The sequence below is a fragment of the Myxocyprinus asiaticus genome, chromosome 38 (genome assembly GCF_019703515.2).
Source record: "Myxocyprinus asiaticus isolate MX2 ecotype Aquarium Trade chromosome 38, UBuf_Myxa_2, whole genome shotgun sequence".
Taxonomy (NCBI): Eukaryota; Metazoa; Chordata; class Actinopteri; order Cypriniformes; family Catostomidae; genus Myxocyprinus; species Myxocyprinus asiaticus.
In genome coordinates, this window is record NC_059381.1 from 610,300 (window position 1) to 635,321 (window position 25,022).

Below are 25,022 nucleotides of genomic sequence, written 5' to 3' on the forward strand. Positions count from 1 at the left end.
AATATTGAACAAACCCGTAATGAATGTACATTAGATGAGCTCCGATAAACTCTTTTACAGAGGAAGGAAACTCTCCTGAAGGAGTTCCGACTGAAAGATAAAAACAACAAATTCATCGACAGACGCTTCGCTGAATATGACAGTAAAATCACTCCTGAAGAAAAAATCCTGCAGAGATTCACACTGGAGAGACAGGTGACACATTCACTCATCACATTTACTCTTCATTACATCTAATGATCGTTACATTACTACTCATTACAATTACTGCGGATCACATTTACTATGCGGCACATTTACTGAGTGTCACATTTTATCTTCATCACATTTTATCTTCATCACATTTACTGAGTGTCACATTTTATCTTCATCACATTTTATCTTCATCACATTTACTGTCACATTTTATCTTCATCACATTTACTGAGTGTCATATTTACTCATCACATTTTATCTTCATCACATTTACTGTCACATTTTATCTTCATCACATTTACTGTGTCATATTTACTCATCACATTTTATCTTCATCACATTTACTGTCACATTTTATCTTCATCACATTTACTGAGTGTCATATTTACTCATCACATTTTATCTTCATCACATTTACTGAGTGTCATATTTACTCATCACATTTTATCTTCATCACATTTTATCTTCATCACATTTACTGAGTGTCATATTTACTCTTCATCACATTTTATCTTCATCACATTTTATCTTCATCACATTTACTGAGTGTCATATTTTATCTTCATCACATTTACTGAGTGTCACATTTTATCTTCATCTCATTTGCTGTGTGTCATATTTACCCTTCATCACATTTTATCTTCATCACATTTGATGTGTCATATTTACCCTTCATCACATTTTATCTTCATCACATTTACTGAGTGTCACATTTTATCTTCATCACATTTACTGAGTGTCATATTTTATCTTCATCACATTTACTGAGTGTCATATTTTATCTTCATCACATTTACTGAGTGTCACATTTTATCTTCATCACATTTGATGTGTGTCATATTTACCCTTCATCACATTTTATCTTCATCACATTTACTGAGTGTCATATTTTATCTTCATCACATTTACTGAGTGTCACATTTTATCTTCATCACATTTGATGTGTGTCATATTTACCCTTCATCACATTTACTATGCGGCACATTTACCAAGCATCACATTAACTGAGCATCATTTTTACCAAGCATCACATATACTGAGTGTCATATTTTATCTTCATCACATTTACTGAGTGTCATATTTATCTTCATCACATTTACTGAGTGTCACATTTTATCTTCATCACATTTTATCTTCATCACATTTACTGTCACATTTTATCTTCATCACATTTACTGAGTATCACATTTTATCTTCATCACATTTTATCTTCATCACATTTTATCTTCATCACATTTACTGAGTGTCATATTTACTCATCACATTTTATCTTCATCACATTTACTGTCACATTTTATCTTCATCACATTTACTGTGTCATATTTACTCATCACATTTTATCTTCATCACATTTACTGTCACATTTTATCTTCATCACATTTACTGAGTGTCATATTTACTCATCACATTTTATCTTCATCACATTTACTGAGTGTCATATTTACTCATCACATTTTATCTTCATCACATTTTATCTTCATCACATTTACTGAGTGTCATATTTACTCTTCATCACATTTTATCTTCATCACATTTTATCTTCATCACATTTACTGAGTGTCATATTTTATCTTCATCACATTTACTGAGTGTCACATTTTATCTTCATCTCATTTGCTGTGTGTCATATTTACCCTTCATCACATTTTATCTTCATCACATTTGATGTGTCATATTTACCCTTCATCACATTTTATCTTCATCACATTTACTGAGTGTCACATTTTATCTTCATCACATTTACTGAGTGTCATATTTTATCTTCATCACATTTACTGAGTGTCATATTTTATCTTCATCACATTTACTGAGTGTCACATTTTATCTTCATCACATTTGATGTGTGTCATATTTACCCTTCATCACATTTTATCTTCATCACATTTACTGAGTGTCATATTTTATCTTCATCACATTTACTGAGTGTCACATTTTATCTTCATCACATTTGATGTGTGTCATATTTACCCTTCATCACATTTACTATGCGGCACATTTACCAAGCATCACATTAACTGAGCATCATTTTTACCAAGCATCACATATACTGAGTGTCATATTTTATCTTCATCACATTTACTGAGTGTCATATTTATCTTCATCACATTTACTGAGTGTCACATTTTATCTTCATCACATTTGCTGTGTGTCATATTTACCCTTCATCACATTTTATCTTCATCACATTTACTGAGTGTCACATTTATTCATCACATTTTATCTTCATCACATTTACTGAGTGTCACATTTTATCTTCATCACATTTACTGAGTGTCATATTTGCTCTTCATCACATTTTATCTTCATCACATTTTATCTTCATCACATTTACTGAGTGTCACATTTACTCATCACATTTACTGAGTGTCACATTTTATCTTCATCACATTTACTGAGTGTCATATTTACTCTATCACATTTACCTCTAGCACATTTACTCATTACATTTATTATGGATCACATTTACTCTATCTCCTTGACTGAGCATCAACTGTACTCTACATCACATCTACTCATTGATGTCTTTGGTGCTGGTAAATACATCAGCTTTAATCTGTGTTTGTGTGTGTAGCGTACTCATGGGAAGGACATGTTTAATCTGAATGAGGAGGAGGAGTTGACTCATTACGGACAGTCTCTGGCAGAGATGGAGAAGATGACAGATGTGATTGACAGTGACAGTGACTCAGAGGAGAGAGGACTGCTGTCAGGTGATCATTCATTCATGTTCATTATCAGTGATGTTTCTCACCCAATTAGAGTGCTGTGGATTTATTACCATTAATTAAACTGGAGGAAATGAGTGTCAGTGTAGTAACTGTCTGTGTTCCTGCAGCTGAACTCACTGCATCACATTTCGGTGGTGGAGGAGGTTTACTGAGGAAGAAGAGTGCTGGAGATGATGATGAAGAACACAAACCCAAATCACGACAGGAACTCATAGAAGAACTCATCATTAAATCCAAACAGGAAAAAGTCTGAAAATAAAACTTGTAGCTGGTTTTCACTGTTAGAACACACTTCAGTCTGTCAGTTGATGTTTCCCTGCTATAACTGTGATGTTGATTTTTTTCTAGCGTGAGCGTCAGACGCTGAAGGAGGAGTCACAGGTGCTCACGGAGAAACTAGATCAGGAGTGGAAGTCCATCCAGAACCTTCTGGCCCACAAAACACCTAAAGCAGAGAGAAAAGATGAGGAGGAGAAACCCAAGGTGACCAACACTAAACACCTTTAATCACAGTTCTGAATGTATGTGTGTGTGTACTGTTGTTCATCACTCTGATGTGTGTGTCTCAGTTGGACGAGTATGATGTCATGGTGCGTGAGTTGGGTTTCGAGATGAAAGCTCAGCCGTCAGACAAACTGAAGAGTGCAGAAGAACTCGCCCGCGAGGAGAGAGAACAGCTGGAGAAACTGGAGGTACAAACACACCTGACGCCTTACACATGATGATGATGATGATGAAGGTCAATAATGTGTGTGTGTGTGACTTAGGCGGACAGACTGAAGAGGATGATGGGAGATGCTGATGAAGAATCTGTTCAGACACAAACACACATCTCCGCTGACGACATTAATGATGGATTCATACTGGACAGTGAAGACCGCAAAACACTCGCTTATAAGGTCAAATACACACACACACTTTCATTGTGATTAATATTAAGAAATGCAATGGTAGATTAAACATTGTTTTTCATTATAGTGCTGTTGCTGCTTGAGACCATGTGTTATAGTGATTTTACCATGTTTTGTGTCATACCTAACAACACACGACCTCGAGCGGCTCATTACTTTAATTGCACTTCTTTCTATCTGTCTGCAGGATGGGAAATGGAACCTCGAGGGTGAGGAGGGAGAGAGAGAAGATGATGAAGAGGAAGGAGAGAGTGAAGACGATGAAGAGGAAGGAGAGAGTGAAGAGGAGGAAGGTGAAGAAGGTGCTAAGGATGAAGATGGAGATGAAAAAGATGAAGATGACGAAGACCTGCAGTCTGATGAGGTCAGTGAGGATGAGGAGGATCAATGTGATGATGAAGACGTAGAGGAAGTCATGGTGAAAGCGTCTCCTGCGGTGAGTGAAGAACAGAAGAGAGTCGTGCAGGAGGCGGCCAGAGCTGAACTACCATACACATTTACAGGTACCTCAGCCAATCAGAACCAACCAGAATCAGTCACATGATGCATTTTGGGCGACGATAATAATCACTTCTAATCGGATCTTAATATCAGGTGTAAACGGGGTCAGAGAGATGTTAAATGTGTGTGTGTGTGTGTGTTCCAGCTCCAGAGAGTTACAGTGATCTGACGACTCTCCTGCGGGGTCACAGCAGTGATCAGCAGCGCCTCATAGTGGACAGAACAGTGAAGTGTAATCACCCCAGTCTGGCTGCAGGAAACAAAACTAAACTACAGGTGCATCTCAAACACTAGACAATTGTTCCACTGGATTCAAATGAAATATTTCTCCCAGTGTGTGTGTATGTGCTGGCACAGCTATGGCAGATGTGTTGAATTTTATTCTGCTGTTCAGAGGTTGTTCGGCTTTCTGCTGGAGTATGTCGGTGAACTCGCGACCCAGAATCCACCAGAACTCAAAACCATCAACACACTTATTCCGTGAGTAACACACACACACACAATCACACAGATACACATTGATCATGTGACCGTAGCACGTGTGTTTATATGTTTGTCTCTCTTCAGTCAGATCTGTAGTTTATGTCAGCTGTTTCCGGACGCAGCATGTAAAGTGATGCAGACGTTGATTGGCGACAGCGCACACAGCATGGGCGAGACGCTGGAGGTCAAAGGTCGAGCTGCGATGCCTGGTCTTGACATGGTGCGCTCACAGTATACAGAACTAATCCATATATCAGCATGTATATCTATCATAAATGGATCTACAAATTGACCAGATAGTGTCAAATTTTCAAGACAATTATAAAATAATAGAATATATTTTTATGTTTTGTTTTTCATACATCAAAGAGATGATGCAACAAACATAGAACAGGATTCATTACTTCCACGCTGAAGTTTCATAAATTACACATAACATATAATCTACACATATGTATTTTCTCAGGCACCTTTTGAATCTAAATTGAAATCATACTGTTCATGTGTTACACTTGCTATAGTTTGCTTCCATGTTGTTTCTTCATCAAATATCAATGTCAAATATATATCAAGTCCGTCACTGAAGCATCAGTGCCACCTTGAGTAAGAAATAGCATGTGTAATATGTATGTGTACACGCATCTGAGATACTGATAATTCACCATTGTCACGCAGAAAATCAACATGATATAGTTATTTGTTTGAGATTGGCATTCATTTGTCATGTAATAAAGAAATATACAGTATATCCTGTGATAATAAACTTATATAGATATAAACCAATCATAAAAATATGAATCTATTACATATGCACTTTTGGTAATCAAACAATTATAAAAAAATAATATTTTTTGCAATTTTAGCTTTTTTTTATTATTATTATTTTTGTTACACTATTTATAAGAGAAAGGTTGAGGAATACTAAAGAGGTGTGGGCACAACTCCAAAAAATGAATGAGGTCCTGTGTCACTAAAGTCGTGAGGTATGCATTAAAGGGTTAATATAACACTCTTTTAAATATTTAACCAGTTTAATGTGTGTTGTAGTTGATGTATCTGAAGATCACTGCTCTGTTATTCCCGACGTCAGACTTCAGACACCCTGTGACGACACCAGCATTTCTCTACATCAGTCAGACTCTTACCAAGGTGTGTGTGTGTTTGTGTGTTTTTGTTTGTGTGTGTGTTTGTGTGTTTTTGTTTGTGTGTGTTTGTGTGGTTTTGTTTTGTGTGAGTGTGTTTGTGTTTGTGTGTGTGTGTTTGTGTGTGTGTTTGTTTGTGTGTGTGTGTTTTACAATCAACTTTCATTCTGTGACTCACATGTTTATTGAATGATCCAGGTTCATTACACCATTAATAATGTCTTTGTCATGACTTTACAGTAATACTCTTACAATGAAAGTCTATGGGCCAAGAGGAAAATGCACACTATCGCCACAAGACTTAAATATTATATTTGTAATGAGACGAGTGTGATAGAATCACTTCCTGACCTTGTAACTATCTGTAACATGCTTGTGAGTTATGCTTATAACTCAACAAAAACAAGGAGAGTCGTGTTTAGTATCATTGTAAACTTTTCACATTTTTTAATGATATAAATTATGATACATTCTGAGTCTCTCAGCATAAGAAACTGCTGAAAAATCACTTTTTTCTGATTTGACGTTATATATCTCTGGGAGTAAATAAGGTGGCTCCAAAAAACTGCTTTTGTTTTGTTCCCAATCATGTCAACTGTATCTGATAATTTTTTTATCTTGATATGACAAATCAATCAAAAGTTATAGCATTACCAAAATAATTTATCACAGTGTCCAAAAACCTCTCCAAACAAATAAAACATAATAATTGTACATAAGAACTAATTACACATGCAAACACAACAATGACTAAAGGTTTGCATAGCATGCAGACATGATTTTAGTAATGAGATTTCACGGAATGAGTTTCATTCTGTGTCATTTGAGTCATCATTGAGTCTGTATCATGTATTTGGCGCCATCTCCTGGTGGTCATATGTAACATTGTGCTTCATGTGGATTATCTAATGATCTATACATCTGATTATCTTGTGTGTGGACTCGTTTGAACCTCCTCTTGATATGTGATATTTCAAGATTTTTTACAGCTAAAAAAACACTTTTATACTGACAAATAGCCACCAGTGCACTTACTCCACAAACTTTTATTGTAATATGATATTTATTTATTTTTGAGGGATGAGTTGAATTATTGTCTGTGATAATCAACATGATGCAACCTGATATATTCCTACAAAGACATAAAAGAGTGTTTGATGTGTGTTTCAGTGTACAGTGTGTTCTCTGGAGGATGTGTCTAAGGGGTTGATTCTGTGCTGTCTGGCACTGGAGTTTGTGTCTCTGTCTCAGAGGTTTTTCCCAGAACTGATCAACTTCCTGTTGGGGCTTTTACACCTGACAGTCCCCAACAAAACCAACACAGGTACCACACACACACACACACACACACACACACACACAAACAAGCAGACAGTTCAAATCATATATGAATATAGTTTGGGTCAGTTTTGTAAAAATGGGATTTCATTCTGAATTCATGCAACGTGTAATTGTTACGTTGTGTAAGAGTTATTTTTTAATGAAATTGTTACATTATTTTATTATGTTTTATGCTGACATCATGACTATTGTGTGTGTAGGTTATGTGGTTTTGAGTCCGTTCCGGCAGCAGGGGAAGAACTGTGATTTGTTGGTTCTGACAGATTTAAACTCGTCTCACAGCTGGAACAGAAAACAGATCTCACTGTCTACAGCTCACAGAACTACACTAGATAGTGCACTAGAGAGAGACCATTTCAGGTACACACACAAACACACTACAGACTATAATGTCGTCTCGACCCTCATGTGTCCTATAAATACACTTGCAATATCTGTACAGCACTGAGAATAAACACTTAATAATAAGGTTGTTTATGTTTACAGTAGTTAAAATGAACGAGTAATGAATATTCACTTTAAAGCATTTTAATTTCTCCCAATTTGGAATGCCCAATTCCCACTACTTAGTAGGTCCCGTGGTGGCGCGGTTACTCACCTCAATCCGGGTGGCGGAGGACAAGTCTCAGTTGCCTCCGCTTCTGAGACCGTCAATCCGTGCATCTTATCACGTGACTCGTTGTGCATGACACCACGGAGACTCACAGCATGTGGAGGCTCATGCTACTCTCCGTGATCCACACACAACTTACCACACGCCCCATTGAGAGCGAGAACCACTAATCACGACCACGAGGAGGTTACCCCATGTGACTCTACCCTCCCTAGCAACCGGGCCAATTTGGTTGCTTAGGAGACCTGGCTGGAGTCTCTCAGCACACCCTGGATTCAAACTCACGACTCCAGGGGTGGTAGTCAGCGTCAATACTCGCTGAGATACCCAAACCCCCCTACTTGTGGCATTTTTTACTTTAGTGTGATAAAATGATTTATAGACCTCATCTGTCGTTTTTTTCTGCACACAAGTGAGCTTAGTTACTTTCACATCATGAAGGTTTGTGATGCAACTGCGTGAATCTCACGAAAACCCCAAAATCAAAAAAAAAAAGAAGAAATTAGAAAATGATACAGTATTTTTAAGACATGATGTTTGACAGTTAAACAGATGTCCCCCCAGTTAATGTAATGCAGAAAAAGATGCATTAAATAAATTGAAAAGTGCTCATATTTTGTTGTGCTGAACTTAATTGATACTGATATTTGTTTATTTCAGACTGTCAGTCGTTAATGCGTGTCTGGATTTAGTGAAGAGATGCACGTCGCTCTATAAAGATCTGACATCATACAGTCACATCTTCCAGCCAATCAGAACACTCCTTCTCTATCATCTTCCTGTTCAGAGTTACCCCGCCCCTTTACAGGTGCATGACATCATCATCACGATCACACACTGAACAGTGGAGTGTTTATTTATTAGTCACCTCACATGTGTTATAACGATCAGATTATTATAAATCACAAACATGAGTTGATTTGATTTGTAGGATCTTCACAAGGAGATCTTGGAGGTCATTCCTGAAAAACCTTCCCAGCATGCACCTCTGGTGTTTAAGAAGAAGAAACCTGTTCCACTCAAACTCTTCACACCCAAAATAGTGCAAATGTGAGTGACACTCGTCAGATCTCCATTTACTCCCTCAGTGGGAACGCTGTTTGACTCTGTGTGTTCTTCTGTTCTCCAGACTGGATTATGGGAAAAAGCGAGGAAACACAAAGGAAGAGAAGGAGAGCGAGAGACTGAAGCACAAGTATAAGCGCGAGTTTAAGGGAGCGCTGAGAGAGATCCGCAAAGACACGAGATTCCTCGCTCGGGAGAAACTCAGTGACATCATGAGCAGGTGTGTGTGACAAGTGTTAGTTTTACACGGTTTTGATGAAAATGTCCTTTAAATGTATTAAATATATCATCATGTTATATTTATTAATTTTAGTCGATTGTACTATTTTTACTCATTTGATTGAAAATGGCATAAAATATTGGTCAACAAAAATAATATATTTTAGTTGACATTAATGGCTGTCACTATGGATTATTTTGGTAATCGAGTAATCTAACGATTATTCTGACGATTAATTGGATTTTTTAAAAGTGTTTATATGTAACTCATGCGTTCGTTATCCTCAGTTTTAAAGTACTCTATGATAGAATAACAACAACAGAACGAGATACATGTTTCCACTCATTTCTCTTTCAGATAAAGCAAAGTTTTATATTGTGTCTGCGGGGCGCGAGACGTGCTGTTGAGCTTTGACTGACGGCAAATAGACCCACATTGAGTTTATCTGTGATAATGGCCATAAACCATAAAATATTTATCGGAAGTGGGGCATTGCGAACTATTACAAACTTAATCATCATAAAATCTCATTTACATGAGGAGGAAGATCGCATTTACATTTAAATTGTAATTAATGTACACAGAACGGAACCCAAATCACAATCTGCAGAAAATAACCTTATTAGATCGTCTGGATTCAGTCAGATTTACCGAGCAGAAAGTGTTTTTGCATCATTCACTGCGTGTGTTACGTTAATCAAGTCCAACGGACGTCTTTGTAATTACATTATTTTATTTTGCATCACATGACTCTGTATATTGAAAGTTTAACCCTTTAGTGACAGCACAGAGTCTCCTGAACTGAGATCAGTCGGTTTAAATAAAATTAAGTTATGCGTTGCATATATTCAAACGATTGTGTAGATAAATAGGTTTAGAGTGTGTTTTTTCATGAGTTCAGCATGTCAAGTCATTTTTATTTGTATAGTACTTTTCACAACACACATCGTTTCAAAGCAGCTTTACAGAAGATCATACATTAACAGAAAATGAAACTGTAATATCTATAATGTCGTAGAGTCTTCATTGTGTAATTGTGTATACAAATAAATAAACCCCAGTGAGCTGAAGGCGACTGTGGTAAGGAACACAAAACTCCATAAGATGTTGATTAATGGAGAAAAATAACCTTGAGAGAAACCAGACTCACTGTGGGGGCCAGTTCCCCTCTGACTAACATCATGAATATAATGCCAATATTACTTATGTATAGTGCAAGTCATGGTTTAAGATTATTAAACTAAGTAAGTGTTAAGGGTCAGTGTTTAAACAAAGATTTTGTATGAACTGTAAGATTAATGACTAATGTCTCTGAAGTTCATCCTGGATTAACTGCAGAAGTTCACATTGATGAATTGTCCTTGTTAGTTGGCTGATGAAGGGTTTTGTTGGCAATTAATTGATAGTCTATGTATTCCATTATAAGAGTGTAGTCCATCAATAGATAAAGGTGATGCAGACAGAGATCAGTGAGGTGCATCACAGTTCAACCGTCAGGTAATTTCAGTGAGGTTCGGTGAGGTCTATCATAAATCCAAGGTTCAGGCAGTGGCATATGAAGTATCCCATATCTTACAGTTGGAGTCGGCATCATATTTCTTGGTTCTAGTCAGCACTCTGGCTGCTGCATTTTGAACCAATTGAAGTTTATTTATTGATCTTGCTGGACATCCTCCCAGTAATGCATTACAATAATCTAGTCTTGAGGTCACAAATGCATGAATTAGTTTTTCGGCATCAGCAACAGAGAGCATGTGTCGTAATTTAGCAATATTTCTGAGGTGGAAGAATGCTGTTCTACAAACATTAGAAATTTGATTTTCAAAGGACAGATTGGTATCAAATATAACACCTAAATTATTCGCTGTTGAAGATGATGTAACAGTACATCCATCAAGAGTCAAATTATATTTTAGTGGCTTATTTTTAGAGGTTTTTGTTCCAATAATTAGTCCAGTCTCTATATTATATCTAGGTGATACAGTCTCTATGTGTTGTAGTTTGTGTGACCTGTGTGATGTCTCAAGGCGGCTAACAGACGTTCGGATTAACCAGTTTGTCTGCTTCCTGACCTGGGCCCCAGTTAGTCAAATACTATCATTATTAAGACTACGAGCCAAGCACCTTCCAATTGTCTATAAATCCTATGCTATTCTCCAGACACCTCAGACATCCATCAATTCAGTGACACTAATCTACTATAAACCTCGTCACCATGACGAGCAGAGAGGGGCCAGAGCATATTACAGTGTCTGACATCGTTTTTGCAAGTTCACACACCTCCGTGTCCCACGCGGAAACAAATGGCTCACCTTCTCTCATGCATCTGGACGCGTAGCACCGCAAATTGCATGCAGATGAGCTTACCGTGTGTGTCCAGCGGGTCTGTGGAAACTTGTTTATTAGAGACTACTAGTTACAAATCAAAAAGAGGAATGGAGAAAGCACATAGCAGTCATGCTGGGGTCTCAGGAGGTTATGATATTATGTCGCATGTTTTTAAAGAAACTGCGCATTCACAACACAAGTTAAACATTCTGACTAACTTAAAGTTCATCTGATCATTGTCTTCATTGTCTGTGCAGATGTAAGTTGTAAAATGAGGTTTATGTTGTGGATATAGTGATTAATGTCACATATATGGGATGTGTTTGAGTGTGGTAAATAACCCGTTAGTAAAGTTCATTGTACAGGTGTTCAGTAGGGAAATACACAACATACTATGATTGGATTATTTTCATCAATTCTTTATAGATTTGTCTTTGTTTATTTAATCATTTTTTAATAATGTTAGTGCATTGTTGCTATCTTGCAGTATTATTTTTCTCATCATGTTTTAATTAAAACCGTTTGCGTTACGCATCTTCAAAAAATCAAAAAACCCTTCGTCAACTAACATCTTCATTTAAGACATGTTATGTCATTGCTTTACACTGCTTTACAAACTAATCGCTTTCATTATTTGTGTATGTGTCAGGGATGCGGAGAGGAAGAGGAAGGTGAAGGAGCTCTACGGCAGTCTGGCCACACAGGAGGGAGAGTGGAAGGCCCTCAAGAGGAAGAAGGGGAAGTGATGTCACAGCAGTGATGTCAGAGATGTTTAAAGTGTTATCTCCAGTCCTTGCTGTGTGATTCACACAAGAACTGTTTTATTACTCTGAAAGTCTTCACTTTTCATTCTCATAAGCTTTTGTATATGACAAAATGTGAGATAAAAAATGTAAGATTTAAAACTGTGTGATGAGACATTCCTTGTGTGATATAATCGATGCTTTATCATCGACTTTAGTCAAAAAGTAGGTTACAGTTACATCTTAAATCACTTGTAACCATGTGATTACTATTTTCATGAAGTAAATAGTAAAGCGTATTTGATTACTTACTGAACACTGGATATAATCAGAGACAATTCAGCCACTTCTATTAAAGAAATTGATTGGGAGAAATTGGAAGGCCCAGCAGTCAATGGATGTAGAAAGGAAGTCCCGCCTTACAGGTAAAAGAGCCAATCAGCTTTTAGATGTAGACATCGCCTGTCAATCAACTCGAGAACATGCATGCGCATTAGCTATGCAATCCAGGAACATTGTGCTTTTAAGCGTAATCTAAGGTGAAGAAGCACAATTTATGATTCTAGTCTTGTCAGATTTTACTGCTGATTTATGTTCTTTAATCATAATCTTGACCAACCATTTTGGAGATTTCGGTCTTTCCCCATTCAAGTAGATGGGAGCTGCACTGTCATAACTGGAAATAACCTCCCGAGAGCGTTCCAAAGATGACCGGCAGTGGACTGACTTGCTAGAAAGACTTTGATATAATCCATTTTAGCAATATTTGGTTACTCTTCAGTGAGTGTTTTTGCTGTAAGGGGGTTTAATGATTTTGATGTTTATAAAAGGTTTCATTGTGCAGAATCTCACAACACAAACATACAACAGATACAATAGATGCACTGAAATCAAGCTTTATTTAGTACCATGTGACATCTTTGGTTCTTTTACATGAGAAACAGACTTTTTCTTATTGTGAGTTCATTATCTCAGAGGGCCTGGTTAACTCTAGCGTAGCAGGAAGTGTTTTCCAGAGGTTTTCAGCCTTGAATAGCCGTGTGTGTCTCTACAGTACGAGACACGGATGTGGTTCTCTCTTCTGTCACGGCTTCTGAAAAATAAGAAAAAGTCATGTCATTTAGACATTTAGTCTAGCAAGAATTAGAACTGCCCTACAAATGTAAAATGCAGTAACTACACCAACAATAAAACATAATTTCCAAAGTTTTTTGATTGTCCAGCCAAATGTGGATTATCACATTTTCATTCTGTGTTCTCTAAATCTGAGTTAAGTCAATCCCGTCTGTCATAGTCTAAGGCCACGCCCACACTAATCCCTTTTCGTTTGAAAACGCATTGATTTTGCTACAGGTGTGTAAAACTCAGTTTTCAGTTTCCTAACCCTATCTGTTTTTCAACGTATTAGGTTTTGGAGAGCGTTTTCAGTGGACATCATGTCGTTTCAGTATGGATAAAGGCGTAAATGTATCTGAAATAATGTGTTTTTAAATGAAAATGTTCCTAAGAGACACTATTTCAATCATAAATCCATTTTGACAAAATGTGTAGTTACTGTGTTTGTTGTGGGAGTTAGGGAATCTGCAAAAAACTAGACCACCTATATAGAGCACAAAACATTTATCCCATTGAAACCACCAATTTATTTTGGAAAAATGAAACTACCTGCCACACCCTCAGTAACAGAGATGCCGAGCCGCTTCTCCTCTCCTTCCAGTAGCTTCCTGTAGGTGGCGATCTCAGCATCCAGTTTCAGCTTGATGTGGAGCAACTCGTGGTAGTCGGCCAAGTATTTTCCCATTTCTACTTTGGTCTCACACAGTTGGCTCTCGAGCTGAGCGATGATGCCCTCCAGCCCTGCCACCTTCTCCAGGTGTGCCACTTCCATGTCCTCAAGCTGCTGTTCCATAGCGCCGTTCCGTGCTCTCAGACTGTCGATCTGGTTCTGCAGGTCTGATATCTGGTTGTGGAAGGTGGTGATCTCCTCTTTCATGGTCTTCATCTGGTACTCGTGTTTGCTGGCTTGCTCTTTCAGGGTGTCAAACTTGCCCTTGTACCACTTTTCTGCCTCCTGGACATTGCGGGCAGCCACCGCCTCAATCTCCGCCCGCATGTTACGCAGGTATGCGGCCAGGTCGGGCCTGTCGGAGTCGAGCTCCACCGTTACCTTGGACTCCTCGATTTGTCTGAGCAGGTCGGCAACTTCTTCATCATGTAGCTTTTTCAGGAACTCTATCTCGGCCACGAGCTGCTCGATGCATTTCTCCAGATCGGCCTTCTGTAGGGTTGCGTTGTCGACGTCTTGACGGAACTCACGGAGGATTATTTCTGCCTCTTCTGTTGAGGAAATTCACATCAAATTGGCTTAAATGATAATACTTGAGAGTCTATTTTAGACATCTAATGGGTGATGCAAGTTAGTGTTGTTTTTACCTTTGGAACTAGTACAAACTAAAATCATGTCTAATGTTTTGAAAAAGCAAACGATTTCTGTTGTGTTTGTCAGAAACTTAATGCTTGAAAGATGTTTTATCGAGATTTTTACACAAATCGTACTGGCTTTATTGGGGTTTTATCCACTTTCAAAAAGTTTCCCGGCCACTAAACCAATTCAAGCTATAAGTCTCACCTTTGAGAGCCAGCTCTTCCTCCACCTTCAGTCTCCAGACCTCCACTTCCTCCTCGATGTAGCCTCTCTCAATATCAGCCGCACCCTTCTCAGCGGTCAGAGCTTCGATCAGGTCCCTCATCTCTTTAAACTTCAATTCATATTCTTCCCCAAGTCCGGCGGGACCTCCTTTAAAGCGTCCCTGCAGGGATTCTAGCTCTGCTTTCAGTGTGGCGTTCCTCTGTTCCAGTGCCTGGACCTTCCCGATATAGCCGGAAAAACGCACGTTCAGCTCCTGCATCTCCTCCTTCTCATTGGCGTGGTGCTGATGGATCTCGGTGCCAACTTCCACGGCCTGACCCTGGAATCCGGCCCGACCACGACTGTACGAAGATGCTCTGCATCGGGAGGGCGATGGGCTCTGAACCCTCATCCTGCTGGAGCCGCTGACAGTCAGGGACTTCTGGGTATACGATGAACCCCTCATGTCTGTATTCTTGGGACTTTTTTATCTGTAATCTGAAGCTATCACGCTGTACCTCAGAGGATGTCTTCTCCAACTTGCCGACTGCGGATCCAGAGTTGGACTCTGGGTTTATATGGGGCTGTGAGGAATCTTACAGGAGACTTTGAAAGTCTTGCAGGGTTTTAACATGTTTTAAATGCGGATCATGACACTCATGTCCAAACCCAACGGCAGGAGCTTCTCATCAGCTCACGTATCATTGTCATCAATTAGACGTTTCGAGGTCAACCGCCCCTCACACTTAAGTGCTACATAGTGATGCTCACCGGCTATTTTTAAACTGTCTTCTCACTGTAATCTCAGGCGAGGTAGTGAGCTGCTCATGACATTAGTCACTTTATCCATGCTTATTGTTTCCATATAGCCTCATACAGATGTCGAAATTCTCATGGAATTTCTGTTATTGCTTTACAAAAAAGAGAAGCTCTGTTTGCCCTTGTTTTTTTGCATTCGTTTGTTATAAACTTCCGTTCAAAATAACACTGACATTTTTGTTTTTTTAAAAGAAAACTGATGCTTCAAGGATGAATTTCATTTCTGTTCATTCAGGAATCCTCTACTTGCAGCAATGCAAGTGTTTGGTATGTATTGTTCATTGAAGCTACTAGTTTAGGAGCTGTGACGGATCAGTTTCTCAAACTAGAGACTATGATGTACTTGTCGTTGTTGTGCATCTGGGCCGTCCATTTCCCTTTCTCTTAGATCCAGTGTGATTTCTTCTATCAAGACAGTGGTGCATGGAATAGCCTTCATCTCTCCAAACAACAACAGACTGATGAATACCTGGAGAGATTTGCTAGGGTCAGCAAAACACTATTGCGATGTTCAAACGTTATAAAAGAGTACGACCGTTTTCAACTGTTTTAATAAAGGACATTTTTCATGAGTAACAAATTAGCACATTAGGATGTTTTCTTAAGCTTTAGATGACACAGTATATACTTAGTAATGACTGCTGAAAATTTGGCTTTGTCATTAAGGGTAAAAATGTAATTTTAAAATAGAAAACAATTATTTATTTATCAGTAATGGGTCAATTATGTGATGCTCCTTTTTTTCGTCCAGATCTATTAAATAATATTCCAAATACATTAAAATGCAGTTCACACAAAACAATCACTTGAATACACCTCTTCTATAATGAACATGTTTTCAATTACTGAGTCAAAAGTCATTTGATATTCAAGGTGTAAGAAAAGTAGTTTGATACCTTAAAATGGTGGTTGATGGTTACACCATATGACATTATTAAAGTCATTTTATACACTTTTTTTTTTTTTTTTTAAGCTAATGCTATAAATAAGTTTCAAAACCAACTCAGTTTCACAGACCACATCTCAAAGACAGCATGATCATGTAGATTTACACTCTACAATATCAGGAAGATAAGACCCTTCCTCTCTGAACATGCCACACAACTTCTTGTTCAGTCACTTGTCATCTCTAGACTGGACTACTGTAATGCTCTCATTGCAGGCCTCCCTGCATGTGCAGTTAGACCCCTGAAAAATAATCCAGAATGCAGCAGCACGTCTGGTCTTTAATGAACCAAAGAGAGCACATGTTACACCACTCCTTGTCTCTCTTCACTGGCTGCCGGTTGATGCACGTATCAAATTCAAGACTCTGATGCTGGCATACAGAACAGTCACTGGGTCTGCTCCAGCATACCTAAAATCATTTCTGCAGAGCTACACGCCCATTAGAAGTCTGCGGTCGGCTAAAGAACGTCGCCTTGTTGTACCAACACAAAGAGGCACCAAAACACTTTCCCGGACTTTCGGTTTCACTGTATCATGTTGGTGGTACACTACAAAAATTATATATATATATATATATATAAAGTCACTTTGGATAAAAGCGTCTGCCAAATGAATAAATGTAAATAAATGTCAAAAATGTATGAAACCTAATTTGATACAACGATTACTTTTCCTCCGAACTTGATACATGTTTTAAACTAGATTTCTAAAATATTTCTCTTTTTTTAATCACTTTGGACAACCTTATTTGTCAATGACCCTAATAATAACACTGTGTAACAAATTGTTTTGTTTGTTTTCTGTTCCTGGGTAGTAAGTGTTATTTCCTAATTGCTTATGTCTCAAAAGTATAGAAAATGTCTATTATTCCCCACAAACTTTGCTTTTGTGACCAGGACAGTGATATTTTGAAATGTACCTAGCTCCAATGAGAAAACGAGCGAATTTGTGTCTTTTCGTTCACATAAAGTCAGAAAAAAACAACATGAATCCAAATGAACATGTATTTATACTAAAGTAATATTCAAAGCCGTGCTGGTCCATAATGGTAACAAGTACCCATCTCTTCCCCTGGCTCACTCGGTGCACCTCAAAGAGCATCAAGACTTTGCTGGACGCCTTGAAGTATGATGAGTACGGCTGGGAGGTCATAGGAGACTTAAAAATGGTGGCATTCTTGATGGTCTCCAAGGCGGTTTTACCAAGTTTCCCTGCTATCTTTTCCTTTGGGACAGCAGGGACACCAAGGCGCACTACCACAGGTGGGACTGGCCACAGCGGACAGAGTTCTCTGTGGGGAGGAACAACGTCCAGTGGGAGCCACTGGTGGACCCCCGGAAGGTGCTGATGCCACCACTGCACATCAAATTGGGCCTTATGAAACAATTCGTCAGAGCTCTAGATAAGGAGTCGGCAGCCTTCAAGTACCTTCAAGACTTCTTCCCTAAGCTGTCTGAGGCAAAGGTCAAAGCCGGTGTCTTCGTCAGACCACAGATAAAGAAGGATTTTGGATTCATATGTAGTTTTTTTCTGACTTTATGTGAATGAAAAGACACAAATTCGGCAGTTTTCTCATTGGAAATAGGTACATTTCAAAATATCACTGTCCTGGTCACAAAAGCAAAGTTTGTGGGGAATAATCGCCATTTTCTATACTTTTGAGGCATAAGCAATTATGAAATAACACACTACCCAGGAACAAAAATGGTGTAACATTTTTTTGGCAGTATTTTTGATCAATTTAATGCATCCTTGGTGAACAGAAGCATCAATTACTTTTAAAAACAAAAAAGTCTTAAGTGTTCTAAAACTTTTGAATGGTAGTATAATTGAAATGTGAGTTTCTCACATCACTTGTAGCCGATACACAAATATACAAGAACCCGAAATAGTAGTTAAAACTTAATTTTTACATTTTCTGAACAAAGTATGAGTGGTTCTCACCCGTGCAAAACTCACAATGCTAGGGTGTTCTAGGTGTTTCTTACTGTCTCAAGTGAATTGTATTGTCCACCAGGTGAAAATTGTAAGTGTAATTTCTTCGTAAAGTAATATGATGTTACACACTAAAGTTTAATACTTGCAGTTTATATGAGCAGAAGTAATGATGCTTGACTTAGCAGATAGCACTAATTTAAAAATGTGTTCTTTATGAGTGAATATATGCTATACACTGTAATCTGTAATTTAAACGGTAAAAGAATTTAAAAAGGCTTCAGAAAAAAAAAGTGAACTGGTTAATGGGTTGTTACCTGAACATTTACAATAAAAAAATATATTACATACTGTATATATAACAATACATGTAGCATAAAACTTAATTTTAGGATAAAATATTGTTAAAATTGTGTTTTTTAAATGTAAAAATTATGATTTTACTGTATAATTAACAGTAAAAATGTATGTTGTGTTTAACAAAATAATACATGCCATTTTTATGGTAAAATATTGTCAAAATTACAGTGAAAAACAATAATCGGGTGTTTCCAGTTTATTTATTTTTCTTCTTATTTTGTGGTATCAGTTATGTACATTGGTGTGTTCTGTTATATTTTATGTAGTTTAGTTAATGTTTATTGCATTATTTTAGTGTCTCATGTTTTACCCTGATGGTGTTTGTGTGAGTGACACTATTCACTGTCTACATGAGAGAAAGTGATGAACTTTGTCATCATTTGACCTTTTGTAGTTACTGTGGTGATTAACAATATATTTTAAGGGGACCTGGGTAGCTCAGCAAGTATTGACGCTGATTACCACCCCTAGAATCGTGAGTTCGAATCCAGGTGTGCTGAGTGACTCCAGCCAGGTCTCCTAAGCAACCAAATTGGTCCGGTTGCTAGGGAGGGTAGAGTCACATGGGGTAACCTCCTCGTGGTCGCTATAATGTGGTTCTCGCTCTCGGTGGGGCGCGTGGTGAGTTGTGCATAGATGCTGCGGAGAATAGCATGAAGCCTCCGCACGCGCTACGTCTCCACGGTAACGTGCTCAACAAGTCACGTGATAAGATGCGTGGATTGACGGTCTCGGATGCGGAGACAACTGAGATTCGTCCTCCACCACCCGGATTGAGGCGAGTCACTACGTCACCATGAGGACTTAGAGCGCATTGGGAATTGGGCATTCCAAATTGTGGAGAAAAGGGGGAGAGGAAAAAAACCCCCCAATACATTTTAAAGTAAAAAGCAGACATTTATACTTCCAGACGGTTTGTATATTAAGTTTATATAATTTAATAATAGACACTGTAGTGAACCATAAAATGTACGGGCATCAAAATTATATTCTGTAAACCCTGAAACATGATCACCGTATTTTTTATGGTACATTTCTGGCAACCACAGCTGCCGGTATTTTAACGTAAATTTAACCGAACTGTTTGTAAAGTACAAAATGTGCTTTTTAGTGTGCTTTTCAATGTTCATTTAAACTCAAAGGATTTTAACACTGGGCAAACGTCAGGATTTTATTTGTAAAGTCATTAGCAGTCAGATAAGATTTGTATGAATCAAAAATGAACTTTTTAAGAAGCCAAATTGGCTTTGGTGAGTAAATATAACAGTATTTAGGAATTGCAAAATAATGCATGTAGATGAGCCATATCTCCAACGTAAGAACAATGATGAAGAGATGACACTTCTCTAGGTTGATCTTGTGTTTGTCTTGCAGTAGTTGGAATGTGATTGTCTTATGTGAATATTATGACATGCTCAGCATTTCACATCATTATAACAAAAACATATGTGGTTGTTAATGGATGGTGACTGATGCGTCTGTTAATGGACCAATCCTATTGCTTACAAACATTTCAGCACTTGCACAGTACGTGGTGGCAGAAAGCTGATAGACTATTGTGTTAGATTTGACAGATTGGATGATTAAACAAAAGTACGACAAAACCATCATAAATACACAAATATTTTTAGCTATACAATTACACTGATCATCCACAACATTAAAACCACTGACAGGTGAAGTGAATAACATTTATTATCTCGTTACAATGGCACCTGTCAAGAGATGGGATATATTAGGCAGCAAGTGAACAGTCAGTTCTTGAATTTCATGTGTTGGAAGCGGAAAAAATGGGCAAGTGTAAGGATCTGAGCAACTTTGACAAGGGCCAAATTGTAATGGCTAGACGACAGGGTCAGAGCACCTCCAAAACGGCAGGTCTTGTGGAGTGTTCCCGGTGTGCAGTGGTTAGTACCTACCAAAAGTGGTCCAAGGAAGGACAACCGGTGAACTGGCGACAGGGTCATGGGCACTCAAGGCTCACTGATGCGTATGGGGAGTGAAGGCTGACCAGTCTGGTCTGATCCCACAGAAGAGCCAGTAGCACAAATTGCTGAAAAACTTAATGCTGGCATTCATGTGGCTGTTACTTTGACACGTAACACCAACCTAAAGATTGTTGTAGACCATGTACATCCCTTCATGGCAATGGTATTCCCTGATGGCAGTGGCCTCTTTCAGCAGGATAATGCGCCCTGCCACACTGCACACATTGTTCAGGAATGGTTTGAGGAACATGATGAAGAGTTCAAGGTGTTGACTTGGCCTTCAAATTCCCCAGATCTCAATCCGATTGAGCATCTATGGGATGTGCTGGACCAACAAGTCCGATCCATGGAGGCTCCACCTCGCAACTTACAGGACTTAAAGGATCTGCTGCTAACGTCTTGGTGCCAGATACCACATGAGACCTTCAGAGGTCTTGTGAAGTCCATGTATCGACGGGTCAGAGCTGTTTTGGCAGCACGGGGGGGACCTACACGATATTAGGCAGGTGGTTTTAATGTTGTGGCTGATCGGTAAATTATGAGTTAATAACATATCTGTAATAATGTTCAGTTTATATGTTTGCTGCAAAGCCATGAGTTGAAATGATCTCCTCAGTCCAGTCAGCTCTATGGATGGCTTGAAGGCACAGCCGTCTATGAGAACCCTCAAAATCATTTTCCAACAACGGAATCCAATAAAAATGTCCTGTTTGCAGACGATTTCTGCCACCACTTCTGTGTGTGACGCAAGCGGTGACGTTGCCAAGGGGTTGGTCTATTCACCTTATTCAGCCTCGTCCCTTTTCCACGCTCCGCTGTTTGTATTGAAGTGTACTGACAAGAGTCGATCAAAATGGATTTTTGTGGGAGCACAGGAAGTATCATTCTCCAAGAGTTGATGGTTTGAGTCTACAGCACCCCTTTACTGTGTGAATAGTAATAGTAAATAGTAGCCTGGTTTAGATCCTATTTATCCGACCACTACCACTTTGTCTGTGTAAATGAAGAATTGTCAGATCAAACAAAAGTTAAGTATGGAGTGCCACAGGGATCAGTTTTAGGGCCTCTGCTTTTCTCCTTATATATGCTTCCCCTGGGAAACATTATCAGGAACTGTGGAATTAGTTTTCACTGTTAATGCCAATGATACCCAAATTTATATTTCCTCGAAAACCAATAAAATTTCACAATTCTCCAAGTTAGCAGAGTGTACTAACTATTGGAGCAAAACCTCTAAAAATAAGCCACTAAAATATAATTTGACTCTCGATGGATGTACTATTACATCATTGTCTACAGCGAATAATTTAGGTGTTATATTTGATACCAATCTGTCCTTTGAAAATCAAATTTCTAATGTTTGTAGAACAGCATTCTTCCACCTCAGAAATATTGCTAAATTACGACACATGCTCTCTGTTGCTGATGCCGAAAAACTAATGAATGCGTTCATGACCTCAAGACTAGATTATTGTAATGCATTACTGGGAGGATGTCTAGCAAGTTCAATTAATAAACTTCAATTGGTTCAAAATGCAGCAGCCAGTGTGCTGACAAGAACCAAGAAATATGATCATATCAGCCCAATCTTAGCGTTGTTACATTGGCTACCTGTTAAATTTTGTCTTCATTTTAAAATACTTCTAACTACTTACAAAGCCTTGAATGGTCTAGTTCCACAGTACTTAAGTGACCTTCTATCAGGCTATATTCCATCACGTTCACTAAGATCACAAAATTCTGTCCTGTTAATAATATCTAGAATATCAAAATCCACAAAAGGAGGTAGATCCGTTCCTATTTGGCTCCTAAACTATGGAACTGTCTCCCTAACACTGTTCAGGATGCAGACACACTCACTCAGTTTAAGTCGAGACTAAAGACTCATCTTTTCAGCTAGGCATACACCTAATTTATCCATCAACTCATAGTTAGGCTGCTTTAGTTAGGTCTGCCGGAACCGGAAACACTTCTCATATTTTATAATCCTGTTTTAAAGTGAATGGCATCTACACTAATATTATTCTGTTTGTTTCCCTGTCTTAACCTCGGGATTCATATCCTGAGGTTACCAGAGCCTGCCAGATTCAGCTCCGGTCCTGCCTGAGGTCTGACTCCACTGCTACGTGTTGCTGAGTGATGACGACTAACTGCAGGCTGTGCCAGCCAGATATCACTTCAGTCTACTATGATGGACTCCACAGAGGATAAACTGATGCCAGCACCAACCGTCAGACATGGGATACTTCACTGGACTCTGCTTGAAACTTGGACTTAAGATGGACTCCACCGGAAATAAATCTGCCACAAGCTTACAGTCGAACTGCAGTGCACCTCACTGACCTCTGCCTGCATCACCTTGGTCAAAGGATGGACTACACTATTAAAATGGAATACATAGATAATAAATTAATCAGCCAAATAACAATAGACAATGCATCTGTTTGCACTTCCGCAGTAAATTCTAAGATTTAGTCATTAATCTTACAGTTAATACAATATCTTTTTGCTAAAACATTGGCCCCTAATACTTACTTAGTTTACTAATTTTAAATCTTGAATTGTGCCACACATAAAAAAACTAATATTGGCATTATATTCATGATGTTAGTCAGAGGGGAACTGGCCCCCACAGTGAGTCTGGTTTCTCTCAAGATTATTTTTCTCCATTAATCAACATCTTATGGAGTTTTGTGTTCCTCGCCACAGTCGCCTTCAGCTTGCTCACTGGGGGTCTAAATATAAATATAATTATTTTCTATTATTTATTTTAAGGCACAATTTACAATCATTTTTTTAAACTGCACTATTATGACTCGAAGACATTACAGGTTTTTCTGTTGAAGCGTAATTTTCTGTAAAGCTGCTTTGAAGTGAAGTGTGTTGTGAAAAGCGCTATACAAATAAAAATGACTTGACTTAATGCACACACACACACACACACACGCACACACACGAAAGTGTCTTTTATTTGGAGGGTGATCAAAAGCACCACATGGAGTAGACATAGTTTTAGTGAGCTCCCTCACTAAGCCTCTTTAAAATTGTGTTAATCAATTATAATCAAAGCGAAAGTTTACTCAACAACAGCCAGAACCAATATGACGAAGACTAAAACCAAAAAAGGAGATCCATCGGTCAGCTCAGGTGAACAACCAACTGAGAATCACTCATCAAGTGAGCATGAGGCTAATGGTAGCACCAATGAAAACTCCTCAGACTCGTCAATGATCCTGGCAGCCATCCAAACCATAAACAAATCTATGAATGATATATGAAACTCACTTGATACCACTTTATCTCAGATGCAAACAGCACTTTCTGAAACAACCTCTCGTATTGTCAATCTTGAGAATGTAAATGTGGAACATGAAATCAGCCAACAAGGCCATACGCGTTAAACTAGATGACTTGGAGGGCCGCTCTTGTTGACAGAATATTAAAATCATCGGCCTACCTGAGAATGTTGAAAGCGGGTGGCCCACTGAGTTAGTGGAAAAGTTCATACCTAATCTTCTTGTTGTCATGAATTTCCTGGATGGCATAAAGGTCGACCACGCACATGGCATTGGGCCTTCGCCTTCAAAAGGAGGGCGCCCTCGAATCCTGATAGCGAGGATACACCATTACCCTGTCAAGGAGATGGTCCTGCGTCTGGCACGTCAACAATCACCCCTGAAGTTCAACGGCACACAAATCTCCATTTTATAAGACTTGCACTGAACCTGCAGCTTTATCTAACTTCAATTACTTCATCACCCAAAATTAGGTAATGTAGAGCAGACAACTCTGAATGCAAACATCACAGTAGAAGAAATACTGGACGCCATTAAATCTTTTCCTGGCAGTAAAGCACCTGGCCCTGATGGCTTCAGATTGAATTTTACAAAACATGCACAGCAGGTCGCTCCTTTAATGTTAAGGATGTTTAATCACTCCATTAATAATCACACACTCCCACAATCCATGTATGATGCCAATATTTCTTTAATTCTTAAAAAGGGCAGAGAGGAAATGGACCCATCATCATACCGTCCCATAAATCTTTTGAACTCTGATCTAAAAGTTTTCA

General features: G+C 38.5%; 2 protein-coding genes across 2 annotated transcripts in view; one reads left to right on the top strand and one right to left on the bottom strand.

Annotated features, from left to right (window-relative positions):
• nop14 (NOP14 nucleolar protein homolog (yeast)) overlaps positions 1-12,436 on the top strand; it is a 12,961-nt gene extending 525 nt beyond the window's left edge. Inside the window, exons 2-18 of the mRNA XM_051677663.1 lie at positions 61-195; positions 2,768-2,906; positions 3,032-3,171; positions 3,273-3,407; positions 3,494-3,616; positions 3,692-3,823; positions 4,023-4,338; positions 4,482-4,612; positions 4,731-4,816; positions 4,904-5,039; positions 5,867-5,968; positions 7,132-7,285; positions 7,503-7,662; positions 8,576-8,723; positions 8,847-8,965; positions 9,045-9,200; positions 12,178-12,436. Coding sequence (XP_051533623.1) covers positions 61-195; positions 2,768-2,906; positions 3,032-3,171; positions 3,273-3,407; positions 3,494-3,616; positions 3,692-3,823; positions 4,023-4,338; positions 4,482-4,612; positions 4,731-4,816; positions 4,904-5,039; positions 5,867-5,968; positions 7,132-7,285; positions 7,503-7,662; positions 8,576-8,723; positions 8,847-8,965; positions 9,045-9,200; positions 12,178-12,274 — 2,409 coding nt within the window. The 3' untranslated portion in view covers positions 12,275-12,436. The remainder of the gene's footprint in view (positions 1-60; positions 196-2,767; positions 2,907-3,031; positions 3,172-3,272; positions 3,408-3,493; positions 3,617-3,691; positions 3,824-4,022; positions 4,339-4,481; positions 4,613-4,730; positions 4,817-4,903; positions 5,040-5,866; positions 5,969-7,131; positions 7,286-7,502; positions 7,663-8,575; positions 8,724-8,846; positions 8,966-9,044; positions 9,201-12,177) is intronic.
• A 151-nt stretch (positions 12,437-12,587) lies between these two features.
• LOC127428977 (vimentin-like) lies at positions 12,588-16,621 on the bottom strand. The gene is made up of 3 exons (XM_051677676.1): positions 14,901-16,621; positions 13,937-14,608; positions 12,588-13,364 (listed from the first exon to the last, which is right to left on the bottom strand). The coding sequence occupies exons 1-3, from the start codon at positions 15,364-15,366 to the stop codon at positions 13,294-13,296; spliced, it is 1,209 nt and encodes a 402-aa protein (XP_051533636.1). The 5' UTR covers positions 15,367-16,621; the 3' UTR covers positions 12,588-13,293.
• Between the last annotated feature and the right edge of the window lie 8,401 nt (positions 16,622-25,022).

Coding starts and splice junctions, on each gene's coding strand:
- LOC127428977 (XM_051677676.1), bottom strand. CDS start 15,366: ATGAGGGGTTCATCGTATACCCAGAAGTCCCTGACTGTCAGCGGCTCC. Junction 14,609..14,900: donor GGAAGAGCTGGCTCTCAAAG/GTGAGACTTATA, acceptor TTTCCTCAACAG/AAGAGGCAGAAATAATCCTC. Junction 13,365..13,936: donor TGTTACTGAGGGTGTGGCAG/GTAGTTTCATTT, acceptor CTTATTTTTCAG/AAGCCGTGACAGAAGAGAGA.